The sequence below is a fragment of the Bos indicus x Bos taurus genome, chromosome 16 (genome assembly GCF_003369695.1).
Source record: "Bos indicus x Bos taurus breed Angus x Brahman F1 hybrid chromosome 16, Bos_hybrid_MaternalHap_v2.0, whole genome shotgun sequence".
NCBI lineage: Eukaryota > Metazoa > Chordata > Mammalia > Artiodactyla > Bovidae > Bos > Bos indicus x Bos taurus.
The window spans coordinates 68,385,462-68,399,047 of NC_040091.1; the positions used below are offsets into that span (position 1 = coordinate 68,385,462).

General features: G+C 43.0%; 1 protein-coding gene across 1 annotated transcript in view; it reads left to right on the top strand.

Annotated features, from left to right (window-relative positions):
- The window catches only part of PTPN14 (protein tyrosine phosphatase, non-receptor type 14), a 196,240-nt gene that overhangs the window by 81,034 nt on the left and 101,620 nt on the right, over positions 1–13,586 (top strand). Inside the window, exon 3 of the mRNA XM_027565607.1 lies at positions 3,330–3,499. Within this exon, the coding sequence (XP_027421408.1) occupies positions 3,330–3,499 (170 nt within the window). The remainder of the gene's footprint in view (positions 1–3,329; positions 3,500–13,586) is intronic.

Sequence of the window (13,586 nt, forward strand, 5' to 3'; positions counted from 1 at the left end):
CTTCAACCGCGTGGCACTGTTTAGCAGAAGAGCTCAGCTTTCAGAATTCAGCTGGAGTTGAAATTGGCAGGTGGCTGATGCACAGGCCTGGTGTGGCCTCAGCTGGGCTGGATGGGATTAGTGGGCCCTTGGATGATACACAGGAAGTTAACTGGCGCACGTGTTAGTCTGAGTGAGAGGTTAGGTTCCGGTTCTGTTTCTTGTGGCGCACTGTGAGACATGGCTGAGTAAACGTGCGGCCTTGTGAACTTGAATAGAGCAGGGTAATAAGAACTTGGAGACAAGGTCTTTCTCCTCTGTTGAGCTCTCCAGAGCAGGCATATGGCAGAGGAAGAATAGGGAGGGGTGAGGTGGGAATGGAGAAGTTACTTGGAGCAGAGCTTTACGAAACAGTGTCAGATAGGGTGGATAACTGAATTCAGCACTTCTAAACTAGGTCGTTCTGGCCATAGCAGGTAGAAACTGTGTCCTCCAGGTTATCTGCCTCTTCTGCACTGTAACCCCATTTCTTGAATAGTTAAATAATGGTTTCTTTGGATAAATGCATGTGAGTCACCCGGAAATACCCTGTGTCTTGTGGAAAAGGCTGTACCGCAGCAACAAAAGTATCTTATGCCATGGATTAGGTTTTGACATTAAAAGTGGTTTGCCTTGTTATTTGGAATTCTATATTATTAATTATAGCTCAAGACTATTTCCACACCATAATTCTCTTATACCTCGTCACCTTCCTTTTCTGTGTGTGCACATGCGCACACATGTATATCTGGGGGTGTATGTGTATTCCATGGAATACTTTCTCAGGGTGTTTTTTCTTTCTTTTTTATTTTGAAGAGCAGAGATCAGGTCTCGTTTAATGATTGGGTGGGAAGGAGAAAAGGAAACTTAAAATACTGGTCTTTAAAGCACAGGAGAAGTAAAACTTACCTTTTTTTTTTTTTCAAAATCAATTATAGAATGTTTATGCAGTTATTGTGGACCCTTTATAGTTTAAGTGCTACTAATTTGAGTGAATGTTACAGTTTGAGTGAAGTAGGGACCATAAAATCATACCTCCAAATGTCAAGACTGCTTTTAGTGAAAGGTGATAAATCATGGCTGGCCTGCAAAACAGTTGCAAAGTTTGCCCTCACTTTCTCCACCCAGGCTTACAAAAGGGCTCTTTTCCAAGTAAAATAATTATCACATAGCCCATCACTGCTTACATATATTACCTCATTTATCATATACAGACTCACTCCTAGTCATCCAGAATACTGTGGAATACCCTTATACGGCACTGTGCTCCATGAAGGAATTCGGTGCAATGCAGAACTGCATTGGATCTTTTTCAGATGGTTTATTAAATTAAATCCCCGGATTGCCTCATTTTCAGGCTAGCCTAAGCCCACGTGATAGATCCCCTCGGAAAGCTTCAGAGTGATATTCCAGTGTCCCATAAACACCTTTAATGAGACTCTTAAAGAAACTCTTTGGGGAGACACTGCTTTGTGATGTTTTTCTTATACCTTTTAGATTTTTATGTTACTCGTAGACCTTCCAGCTTCTGCTTTTGCCTGCCTCTTCTCCTTTATTTCCAGATAACTTCTATTTTCTGATTCTGTGGTTGACAGGGATGCCAATAGCGGCTGATGACGAAGATGCTTGAGGCTTGTCTGCTTTTTTTTTTGTTAGTTAGGGTGATGATCGTGGTGATACACAGCTGCAACAGAAAGCACCATTTGTGAAGTAGTTATGTAAGGTGGGCCACGCACATGGTGGATGGTCTTTATCTCATTTATGCCCCGAACAGCCTGTGGCTGATGGGGGTAATCACCATCCCCATTTCGCAGAGGAAAAAGCTCCGAGACTCTGGGAGGCTCCATCACTCATACAGTTACAGAGACAGTGAGTGTAGAAGCTGAGAGATGAACTGACATCAAAGCCTATTTTCTTTCCGTTCAGCCACATTTCATTTCTTCTATATCATCAGTCACATTGGAACAACTAATGGACTCGCTGGAGCTGGAAATGAACAATAGGGTCAGAATCCACTCAAGCAAGTTGGCCTAAGTTTTAAATAGAAACATAGCCTTGGTTCTGTTTGTTGGCATTTTGTTGCTCGAGAAATGCATAGATTTCTGGTGTTGACTTGCCCTGTGAAACATCGTGGAGGAAACGGTCCCATCTGAAAGCTCACACATTTAAAAATATCCTTTAGAATATTTAGATCTGCAATTTTATATAGGGAAGGATATGTCTGGTTTTCTAGTAAACTCAGAGTCAAGACTTGATTACACATTTTGGTGGCGTGGTGACAGGATTGATGTACTGTATCGTTGAGGGTGCAGCCAGCTGTAGTGGGAACTTGGGCACAAAAATGCCTTTGGAAATTAAACATTGTAATGAAATCATGCCTTTGAAGGCAGATTTCCAGGTGTGCTGTAAACCATTCTAGGCTATAATTGAAATATAAAAGAATGCTTCAAAAGCAGTGATCAGTTTTTTTTTGGTGGGGGGGGGTGACTGCTGTGCTAATCCTGAAATCCTAGCATGAATTAATATAAAGACAGGATTGGATGCATAAAAGTACCTGTTTTAATCATTTAGCACATTGTTCAAAACTCAACCAGTTGAGGCTTCAAGTCCAAGGGTGAAAAATCTCACTTTCATCTATCAAATCCCCCCGCACTGATCTGCCAAGAACAGCCACTGGGGGCTCCTGTGGGCAGCTGTGAAGAGCAACTCCTTCCACTCTCCACGCTTAATATGGGGGAGAGACTCGCTGCAGTTATGTATAATGAAGTGGTCGAGGCCGATGTTTTTTAAGGTACTTCATTAAAGCTCAAACAGGGTGAATCCGTTTTCGGTTCAAATCAGGTACCCTATGAAAACATTCTGCGCTGCGGACGCTTGACGTTGGCAGAAGGTTCCACCTTCGGAGTTGAGCAGTAAGTTACTTTGCAGCAGGTGCAGGAGCTGTGTGTGCCGCTGCCAGCGAGCTCCACGTGAGATCACGAAGCATTCCGAAAGCACAGGCAAGTCAGCCTCGAGACCTTAGAATAAGTCCGCATGGTCTCCAGTCGGTATCACCCACTGCCCTTACCTAACGCAGGTGCATCTGTGCCCACGTGTACAAAGAGCAGCCATGGGTAGGAATACTGCCATCTGGACACTCGGGGTGGTTTACAGTAAGTACTGTGTGCCTCTGGTTTTTTTTCAAAAGTTCCAAAGTAAAAGCTGGATCCTTGTGTCCGGGCTGGGGGACCAGAGGTGAGGTTAGACGCTGGAGTGGTCTCAGGATGCCCCTTAGGAGGCCCGAACTGACGCTCTCTTGTCTTTTCACCTAGACACACTACTTTGGCCTTTGGTTTCTCAGCAAGAGCCAGCAAGCACGATGGGTGGAGCTGGAGAAACCTCTGAAGAAACATCTGGACAAATTCGCTAATGAGCCTCTGCTTTTCTTTGGAGTCATGTTCTATGTGCCAAATGTGTCATGGCTTCAGCAAGAAGCCACAAGGTAGGTGCTTTTCTCCATGTTCCAAGAAGGGTGTGGAGTAACTGAGGCTTCAGACGAAGTGGATGAGCTGGTTGATTTAGGGTGTGTGTGTGTGTGTGTGTGTGTAGTGGAGGAGAGGGGAGGTAGTTGGGGATTGTTTACCCCTTTGCAGCTTTAGAATTTTTGTTTGAATCCATGTAGCTCATGCCAGCGGTTCCCTCTTCTGCTTGTGAGGTAGCAGTGATCCTGAGACAGGTAGAATTTTGTGTCTAGAAGCATAGAAATATTAATTGGAGACTGTAAGTAAAATAAATATGCTAGAATTTAATTTAAAAAAATTAATTAACCACCTAATGCTGTTTGGTCCACTCGTTCCCTCAAAATGTCCCCAAACAAAATGCATCATCCGACTTTGGATTTGAGGATTGACAAGGTCACTGAAGATGGGAGTAGAGTTGAGTAAAGCTCAGACAGGGTAAGAGTTTTGGTTTGGTAGGTTTAATACAAAGAAATAGGAAGCCAGCAAGCAGAGAGACCTGGGGATTGGCCCCACCCTCCTGCTCATTGGCTGCTTTTCCTGGGAGAAACCCTGTGCCGTCTTTGAAATGGTATTTCTCCCCCATCTGTAAAATGAGGGATTTGCACCTAAGTCTTGAATGATCTGATGAGTCTGCAGCTCTGTGAATGAAATGAGTATGTTTCAACTGATGTTCGTTAAAATATGCAGGTGGTGGGGGGTGTTTCCTTATCAAATGGTTATTTCGAGTAATGAAGGGAATTGCATAAACTCTCTACTTATAAGCCTTTTACTCTGATCATGGCATTCAGAGTGCTTGGGAAGCAATGCCAGTGACATCTGGGATAAAAGGAACAGTATGCTACTTGATTATTATATGTGTCATTTCTTAGATTTTAAATTTCTGAAATAAGGATGCAGTTGAAATTTTTATTAACATTTTAAGGTGATAGTGTCCCTCCTCTTCTTTTTTTAATCCAAACTATTGTTACATAGGTGGTGTTTCTATAAAACAGAGGCTGTGAGAGAGCTGACTGACCCAGGAAATCTACATCAGTCTTTCAGGTGTCATTCATTTGAAGCACTTAATTATATACCATCATGTGCTGCTTTTTTGAGTGATGTCATTTAAGTCCTTTCTGTCTAAGAAATTATCTCCTCAAATCTCCTCAAGTCAAATCAGATCAAGATGATTTCCTCCAGCTTTTGAATCCTTCTTGAGTTCTTTATACAGTGTTAGGAACACAGCATTAGGTTAATAAATACTTGCTGATTCATAGCTCTTGGACCTTTAAGTGCAAGACCATGAGGGTCAAGGGTGAAACATGGACTATGAATTAATGCATACTGAGAAAAGTTCAGCCTGTAAGAAAAAAAATGAAGTGGTGTTCCTCTAGACAGATTTATTCTGTAAGGTCTATTTAGGAAGAGCAGTTGAAGTGGTGAGGGACACAGAAATTATGCTTTATGAAGTTAAAAAAACAAAAGATTGTTTAAGCTTAGAAAGATGAAGACTTGCAAGGGTGCAGTAGCTGCCTTTGAACTCTCATGGGGAGGGAATTCTGTGTCAGCTCTGAATAACAAAATTAGGGTTAGTAACGATGAAGTTCAAGGAGTTGAAAGACTTTGGTTATTTGGCTTGACATAAGAACAGAGTTTCTAATAATTAAAGCCATATAAAAGTGGAACAAGCAGACTTACAATAGAGCAGGCTCCTTGGTCTCTGGGATTGCTGTAGTTCAGGGTGAATAGCCTGTGTGGTGTCTTGAAGAGGAGACTGCCATATTGGATAGGATGTTGGAATCATCAGTGATTCTCAGACCAGGGCTTGCTGGATCACAATTAACCCAAAGCATTTATTCGAAATATGGATTCTAGGACTGCACCAGAAGTCTGAACTTGAATGTCTCAGGCTGGGGATCACAAGGATGTGTTGTTTAAAATAAGCAATATTCCTCAGGTAGTTCTGATGTTCATTCAGACTTGGGAATCAATTAGTTAACCTATAAAACTCTTTACAGTTTCAGATTTTCTAGATAAGTAAACAATGCTGCATTATTTGATTGTCAATATTTGCCTATAAAAGCTGAAACAAAGCATGTTTAAATCTCAAAACCTGAGGTATAGAGTAGGAACTTTTGACTTTCTTTTTGCTTGGTTAGGTTGGTTCATGTAAGAGGTTTGATAAGGAAGGAAAGAAGTGTTTTTCAACAGAGGAGTTTGAAGCAGACTCTCTGAGCAGAAAAACTAACTGAAAATAATTCAGAACTTTGAAGGACATTTTTTTTTAGATGTAAACTCTGGAACTAACCTATGTAAATTTCAGGTATAACCTTCTCTCTGTGGGAAAGGATATTTGTAATTAGGAGCTGGGTTTGCAAGAGGAGTTTTTTGCTACTCCTCCCCCTCCCACCCCTGATCCCCCTGCACCAGCATTGCAGGAATTTTTGTGGTCTCAAAGGGCCCGAAAACTGAAATGTGCCAAGGGGTGTCAGAGCAGGTCAAAGACTTATGCTGGAGAGATGGAGAAACAAGAGAGAAAAGTGTTGTAAGTAAATAAAGGAACATTGATAAAGGGATAAAGAAAAGAAGCAGGGAATTCCATCGGGGTTCAGTGGTCAGGACTCAGTGCTCTCACTGTGGGGGCCCTGGGTTCCAGCCCTGGTTGGGGAACCACAATTCCATAAGCCACACAGTATGACCAAAAAAAGAAAAAGAAGAGAAAAAAGGAATGTATATACTTGGGAAGGTTGAGGGCCACCAACCATGATCCAGATTTGGCTCACTGAGACCCACCCTTAGTTTTGGACATATAGACCAGAGTGTAAAGGAGGCCTCGTTCAGACAGAAGAACATTTTGGAGTGTTCAGGACTTCTGAGTTTGATGTTAGAGATGAACATTTAGCTGAATTCAAGTGGAAGAGAGCTGTAGTACTAACAATCATTAGGAGCCCTAGGGAATGTGAACCTTCTTGGGAGGTTTTAGAAGCATCTGGGGGCTCCACTGAATATTGAAACTGTCTTCCAGGCAGAGTGGCCAAGGAGAAGCCGTAGTGGGGTGGGATCCCAGAGCGCTGTTTCACCGAAGGCCCAGCAGCGCTCACAGGAGCTGGCTAGTGACCGGCTTCCCAGGCAGTCCCTGTTTCCTGAGTGACCAGATGGCTCAGGTGCAGACGGACTTGGGCTTCTGAGAGCACCTGGGATCTGCAGCTTCGACACAGAACAGTTAGTCTTTGTGATGCCTTGCACAGTAAGATGTTTGCATAGATTAGAACTAGAGATCTGTCTTTCATTGCAGACAACCCTTTGGAGGAGGCAACCATTCAACCATCTGTGCTTGAAAAATAAGCCTTTGTCTGGAGCCCACCACACTTGTTTTCACGCAACACATGTTTGCAGTGATTTGGCTGCCTCTATTTGAGAGTGAAACAGGTTCTATAACATTAGCCGCTTCTTCTCTGAATAAGAACAAGGAAGTTAGAATTAATACTGTCTCTGTGTGTGTGTGTGTGAATCTATATAAAAACACACAGAGATGAAGATATATTTAATGTATATTTCATTCTGTGTGTTTCATTTCTGATCTTCAGACAGTTCTATCCTTGAAAACTTGCAGGTTAATATAGTATTTGGAACAATGCACCAAAAATCAGAAAAGGATGTTGATTGCATGCTGTTTAAGAAGGTGATTGACTTTATTAAGATGATCAGTGTTTTTTAAATTAGAAAATTGAGACACTGTTTTTAAATTTAAAAAATAATAATTTTACTTATTTATTTGATGCTGTGCTGGGTCTTTGTTGGGGCTTTTTCCCTGGTTGTGGTGAGCAGGGGCTACTCTCTATTTGCAGTGTGCGGGCTTCTCATTGTGGTGGCCTCTCTTGGGACCACGGGCTCTAGGGCGTGTGGGCTTCAGTAGCTGTGGCTCCCGGGCTCTAGAGCACAGGCTCAGCAGCTGTGGTGCACAGGCTTACTTGCTCCTAGCCCTTCCTTACTGGCATGTGGTATCTTCCCAAACCAGGGATTGAACCTGTGTCCCCTGCATCAGCAGGCGGATTCTTAACCCCGGGACCACCAGAGAAGCCCCTGTTTTTTTTTTCCCTTTAATTTTGATGTACTGTGTTTCCTCTCATCTCCCAGATATGACTTTTCAAAAACAAGCCTCTTCATAAGTGAGGGAAAAATGCCAAGATAACTATGGTGGAGTCAGGGATGAAACAGACAGTTCAGAACCAACATTTAGGTGGTGATTGAATAGAAGACCAAAGTTATCAGAGGGAGAATACACATAGAAGTACACATAAAAGGGGGGAAAAAAACTCTTAATATTCTTAAAGAAGTGTGAAAAAGCTGGTGAAGAGGACAGACTAACAGACAGATGGAGGATGAGTCATGAAACCATGAAAAGGAAAGAGATTAGGGAGAGAATTCTCTCCAAGCTGTAAGATACATTACCTTGGGGCTTTAAAAATGTTCGTTTTTCCCCCTTTGGTTAAAATGACTCAAGGATGGACCACCATAATTTTTTCCATTTTGCTTGGCTTCTCTTCTGCCTTTTTGCCAGCTTTTCTGTTCAGCAACGGGACTCTGGTTAGGAGTTTATCTTCCCCCGTTCTGCCCTCCTCCTGACTCAAAGGAAAGATTTTTGTAATGTGTTTTAATGATGTGCATAGCAACAGGCTCATTATAAACACATGGTGTTCAGATTTTTCTGGACACAGAATGAAGAAAGATGGTTTGTGAGAGGTGGAGAAATTCTTAGTCAAACAGAAGGATCCTTAATAATAGCCAGGGGAAACCAGAAAGCTGCTGGCCAAGATCACTGCTTTTCGTTTAGGACTGGGGTTTTTCCAAGTCTTCCTCCAGTGAGGAAGTCCCTCTTTAGTTTTTTCAATACTAAAGAGAACGCTTTGTAAGAGAAGAAGTAATTTTTGAAGAGTGAATTGGCTTCGAGGTTGAAGTTCCTTCACTGCATGCATGATTTCTAAAATTTTCAATTCTGGGGCATTTTTCCATTATCAGAACATATTTGTCTTTGCATTATCCCCGTTGAACGGCCTATTTGCATATTGCCAAGGGCCTTCTGGGCTTCCCGGATGGTTCAGTGGGTAAAGAATCTGCCTGCAATGCAGGAGACATGGGAGATGTGGATTCTATCCCTGTGTTGGAAAGATGCCTCGGAGGAGGAAAATAGCAACCCTCTCCAGTATTTTTGCCTGAAAAATCCCATGGACAGAGGATCCTGACAGGCCAAAATCCAAAGGGTCGCAAAGAGTTGGAGACAACTGAGCAACTAAGCAGCAAGCAGCCAGGGGCTTCTAATTGTCCTAAGAAGGCCAGATAGCCTGTCCTTCTTTTCCAGGACACATTTGTAGCCCGCTGTGGAGGTGGGGTGGTCTGTGCTGCTAGAGGTGAGCGCCGTTTAGACAAAGCAGTGGAGCCGCCGCTGTGGCCAGCACAGTTGCTCTGCCCTCCAAGGGCGGTCTCGGCACACTGCAGCACATCCGGTGGGAACTCCAGGTCTGTGGGACCTGTGGCAGGCTCCCTCCACCCAGTGGGCGCTGCCTCTGTGTGTTCTGCACTTCTCAGCCTCTGTGGGTCGCTCTTCTCTTGTTATCACTCTTCTCCTGTACATCTCCCAACTTCCATAAAGTACTGGACAATGAGGCTACATGCTGCTGCTGCTAAGTCGCTTCAGTTGTGTCCAACTCTGTGCAGCCCCATAGATGGCAGCCCACCAGGCTCCCCCGTCCCTGGGATTCTCCAGGCAAGAACACTGGAGTGGGTTGCCATTTCCTTCTCCAATGCATGAAAGTGAAAAGTGAAAGTGAAGTTGCTCAGTCATGTCTGACTCTTCTCAACCCCATGGACTGCAGCCTACAAGGCTCCTCCGTCCATGGGATTTTCCAGGCAAGAGTACTGGAGTGGGGTGCCATCGCCTTCTCTACTAGCCTTCTTGGTAAAACTGCCTGGTAGTTATTTCCAGAAAGATTTTGAAAAAAAGTCTTAATCTCTTTATGGACTAGTAGGGAGCATTCCACAATGTTAAATGTAATTCCTTGTCTGGGAAGAACTAATGGGGCAATGTGTCATTCCACTAACTGGAAATATATGGCCACGGTGAAAGCTGCACTCTTTCGGTGCCATAAAGAGCATGGGTGCATTTTCTGTTACGATGGTGAGTGACAAGGGAGGTATAACATTGTTACAGTGTTAGATGGTGGTGGGGAGTGTACCCCACTTCCAGTTACATGTTTTGGGCTATTGACATTTCTATTGATGTTTAAGGTAGATTCACTTAAGACGTTTTACATCCCTGTGAAGGTCAAACTGGTGTTTTGATTTTTTTTTTTTTTAACTAGGCTTCAAGAAGTGGTTCCAGTGACCTTACAAAAGCTTTCTTCACCTTACCTTTCTTGTAAATACCTAAGGTTTCCTCCTTAGTCTGTTGCCATCTGCCTCCAGTGCTATTGTAAACAAGTCAGTGTTCAACCAGTGTTTAAAATGTCTCTTTTAAAAGCTCTAATTATGGTAACGTTTCCATTTCCTTTTACAACACCATATATTTTGTTCCTCCAGTTCTCTGAGTTCTTTTATTATTTTGAAATGTCATTTTAATGGCTATTTAAAGTTTACCCGTGGGCTGGGAAATAGGGACTCCCTTCAAGTCAGACTTAAGATTCAGCATGAATTCCCTGTGGATAATATAATTTGCTGAGAATGGCAGATCCTTCTCCGAGCCAGCTCCAGCCAGTGAATGAGAACTTGTTCTCTCTCTGTCTGATGATTGAGAACGAAATTGTTTCTGCCAGATATTTTAAGATGCTGTTGATACTGAGATTTAATCTCAAACATTATACTGTGTGGCCAACGTCACGAATGATGAGATGAGAGAGGAGGATGGCTGTGCGCCACAAACAGCCATCTTGAAGGCCAGCAGAATTGATTCCCCAAAGGAGATGAGTTGATGAAAATGTGAGTTGCCTTTTGCATTATTTCTGATTTCAACCTTTGTGTTAAGCACCTATTCCATGTTAAGACACTTTGCTAGTCAGTGGGAGTATATAATGAGCAGATCTCAACATGTCCTCTCTCTTCTGAAAGAGCAGTATCTCCAAGCAGCATTTATTTCATTTCCACACATTTGATTTATTGGAAATTGGAGTTTGTCTGTAAAGCTTACACTGCTCATGTTATTTACTTCCTGGCGTTTGCTTTCTCGCTCTTTTCTTGAATCACGGGGAGCCTGGTAAGTGTCTTCCTGGCCCAGCTTTGTGGGCCTGTGACCTGTGCAGTTATTTGCACGGGGCCCCACACTCAGAAAGGTACTGAACTTGGCTTTGTGCTCTGCTGCCATTCTTTTGAAATTCTTAATGATTTTTTTTTTTTGGCTGCAGCAGGCAGCATGTGGAATCTTAGTTCCCTGACCAGGGATTGAATCCGTGCTCCCTGCAGTGGAAGCTTGGAGTCCTAACCAGGCAGCATGTGGAATCTTAGTTCCTGACCAGGGTTTGAATCCGTGCCGCCTGCAGTGGAAGCTTGGAGTCTTAACCGCTGGACCATTGGGGAAGGCCCAGAAATTCTTAATGATTTTTGAATAACGAACCCCGCATTTCATTTTTCACTAGACTCTGCAAATTCTGTAGCCAGTCCTGCCCAGGACAGCCTGCTACCTACGTCCCTGTTCATTCATCTCTGCTGGTTTTATTGTTGCCTTGTGACTTGCTGGGTGGATCTGAGTCTGCTGTTATGGGTGTGATCAAAGAGAAAGAGTAAATAACAATAATAAAAAAATCCACAGGGGAACAAGAATAAAATTTTCACTCTGTATGTGCACTCTGACAGATAGTATGGAACAGGGAGGCCTGGTGTGCTGCAGTCCATGAGGTCGCAGAGAGTCAGATACAACTTAACGACTGAACAGCAACAGCATGCAAATAGGAAAATAAAATTGAGGCGTTAGTAACCATTTCTGCCCCAGGACTTGACTTACTGGAAAAATCCTGCAGAGTTAGGGGAGCCATTAATATTCTAAAATCAGTTGAATTTCCTTTAGAGAAGCTGATTAATTAGCTTATCTCAATCCTCAACTAGGATTTCCTTACATTTTTCTGTAAAGAGGATGACTCTCCAAAGTTTAGACTTTTATTAATTAAAGCAAAAGCACACCTTAGTGCCTACCTCATCATACCAAGTCTTCCACATGTATGGATATCCTTTTTATCCTTCTCTTTCCCCTCTCAGGAAAAAGATCTCTTTTGCAAGAATATGTAGAGAGATAGAAGGTTAGGCAACAGAACAATGAGGTGTACCCAAATAAAATGAAGTTAGTACTTAAACACAATCTAGTTGTTTTTTTGTTTAAAATTCTCATTTTTAATCATATGGCTAATGTGTATTTACTAGTATTTGATGATCTGTTCTGAAATTCTCAAAAGCAAACAAAAATCATGTGTTTCTGTTGAGCTGCTTGGATATAACTTGATGTCTTAAGCGAGGGCAACGATTTTGGTTTTTTTTTGCATTCCCTGATCTTCAAAGATACATGTATTCATTTGTTTATTCACTGATTCATTGATTCCAAATGGTTCTTTATCAGAGTTGCATTGCAGGAGACTGAGAAAGATCCAACATTTGGCTCATGGAGTAATAAAGATTTATAATACAGCAGGGATTAAAATTTTAGAATATTGAATTTGTTCAAAAGCCTAGTAGAACCCAATGATCCCACGCAACAGTGTCTACCTTCAGCTGAGAGGTAGAGAGAGGGGGAAAAGTAAACAGTAGTGAGGAGAAGAGGTGTTTTGTCATGTCAAAGCATGCCAGCTATGCTGTATGGATTTTTTTTTTAAGAAAGCATCCACTTCCTTAAAAAGTATTTCTCGGATTTTTCGGGATACCATTATAATGGGTGGGATTGGGAGGAGTGTGTTAATTTCAATACTGGGTTTTTAAAAAATCTTGCAGGGAGAGAGAGGCACAGGAGGGTAGATGTTTTAGAATCCTTTGCTCTGCTTTTTCCCTGGCATCTCAGTGAGGGGGACCTTAAGTTGGGGCAGAATGGGTGGGAAGGGAGGAGGGAAGTGGCTGGCGTGCGGGACTCCCACGTGAAAGAGCCCCACAGTGCCTGAGCAGCAGCAGCATCTAGAAAGCATAGAGTCCTTTTTTGTGCTTTTATGGCATAGCTGTTTTCTGACCCAATACAAGACCTCCAAGCCTAGCCAGCAGGGCCTGAGAATATAACTCTATGGGGTTTTGTGGAAGAAGGTAGTTGGTATTCTGTCATTAGACAGAATTTAATAGTAGTAACCATGAGAGTGGCTAGCATTTATGTGTGAGGTACTGCGGTAAGTATTTTCCGTAATTTTCTTTTTTGGCCCTCACTTGTGTGCTTAGTCGACTGCTCAGTTGTGTCCGACTCTTTGTGACCCCATGGACTGTAGTCCGCCAGGCTCCTCTGTCCATGGGGATTCTCCAGGCAAGGATGCTGGAATGGGTTGCCATTGCCCCGCCTCCAGGGGATCTTCCCAACCCCAGGGATCAAACCCAGGTCTCCTGCATAGTAAGTGGATTCTTTACCATCTGAGCCACCAGGCTACAATCCCATAAAGGGGGCTCTATTATCATTCTCTGAAAAAGGATTGTGGGTTTTTCCCCTAATAGAAGTTTTATTACTGATAAGTGGAGATTTTATCCATCAATTAGTTGAATCCTTCACATTTCATTGCCAGAGAAATACTTCTGTCCACATGTCCCCTGACTCCCCAGCCTTACTAGAGAAACAGGAGTGGGGGGTAGTTCCTACTGAAGGGTGAGCAGAGAACAGCAGGGGAGGAGTACTTGGAAATCAGAGATGATGAACTAGCAGTGTGAGAGCTGACTCTGGTCTCCTGGTGGGTTTTGTTGTGCCTGGACCATTTTTTAAAGAGTTGGACTTGGATGCCTTGCAGGTAGGCATGTGCTATCCAGTTTGCCCATTACCCTGACTCCCTGTGGTGCAATATGGACTCCTTCATGCGACCTGCTGGCTCTGTAGGCATTTAGGTTGTGACCGCTGATACTTGTACTTTCTGTATAACTTGGCGTGCTTCT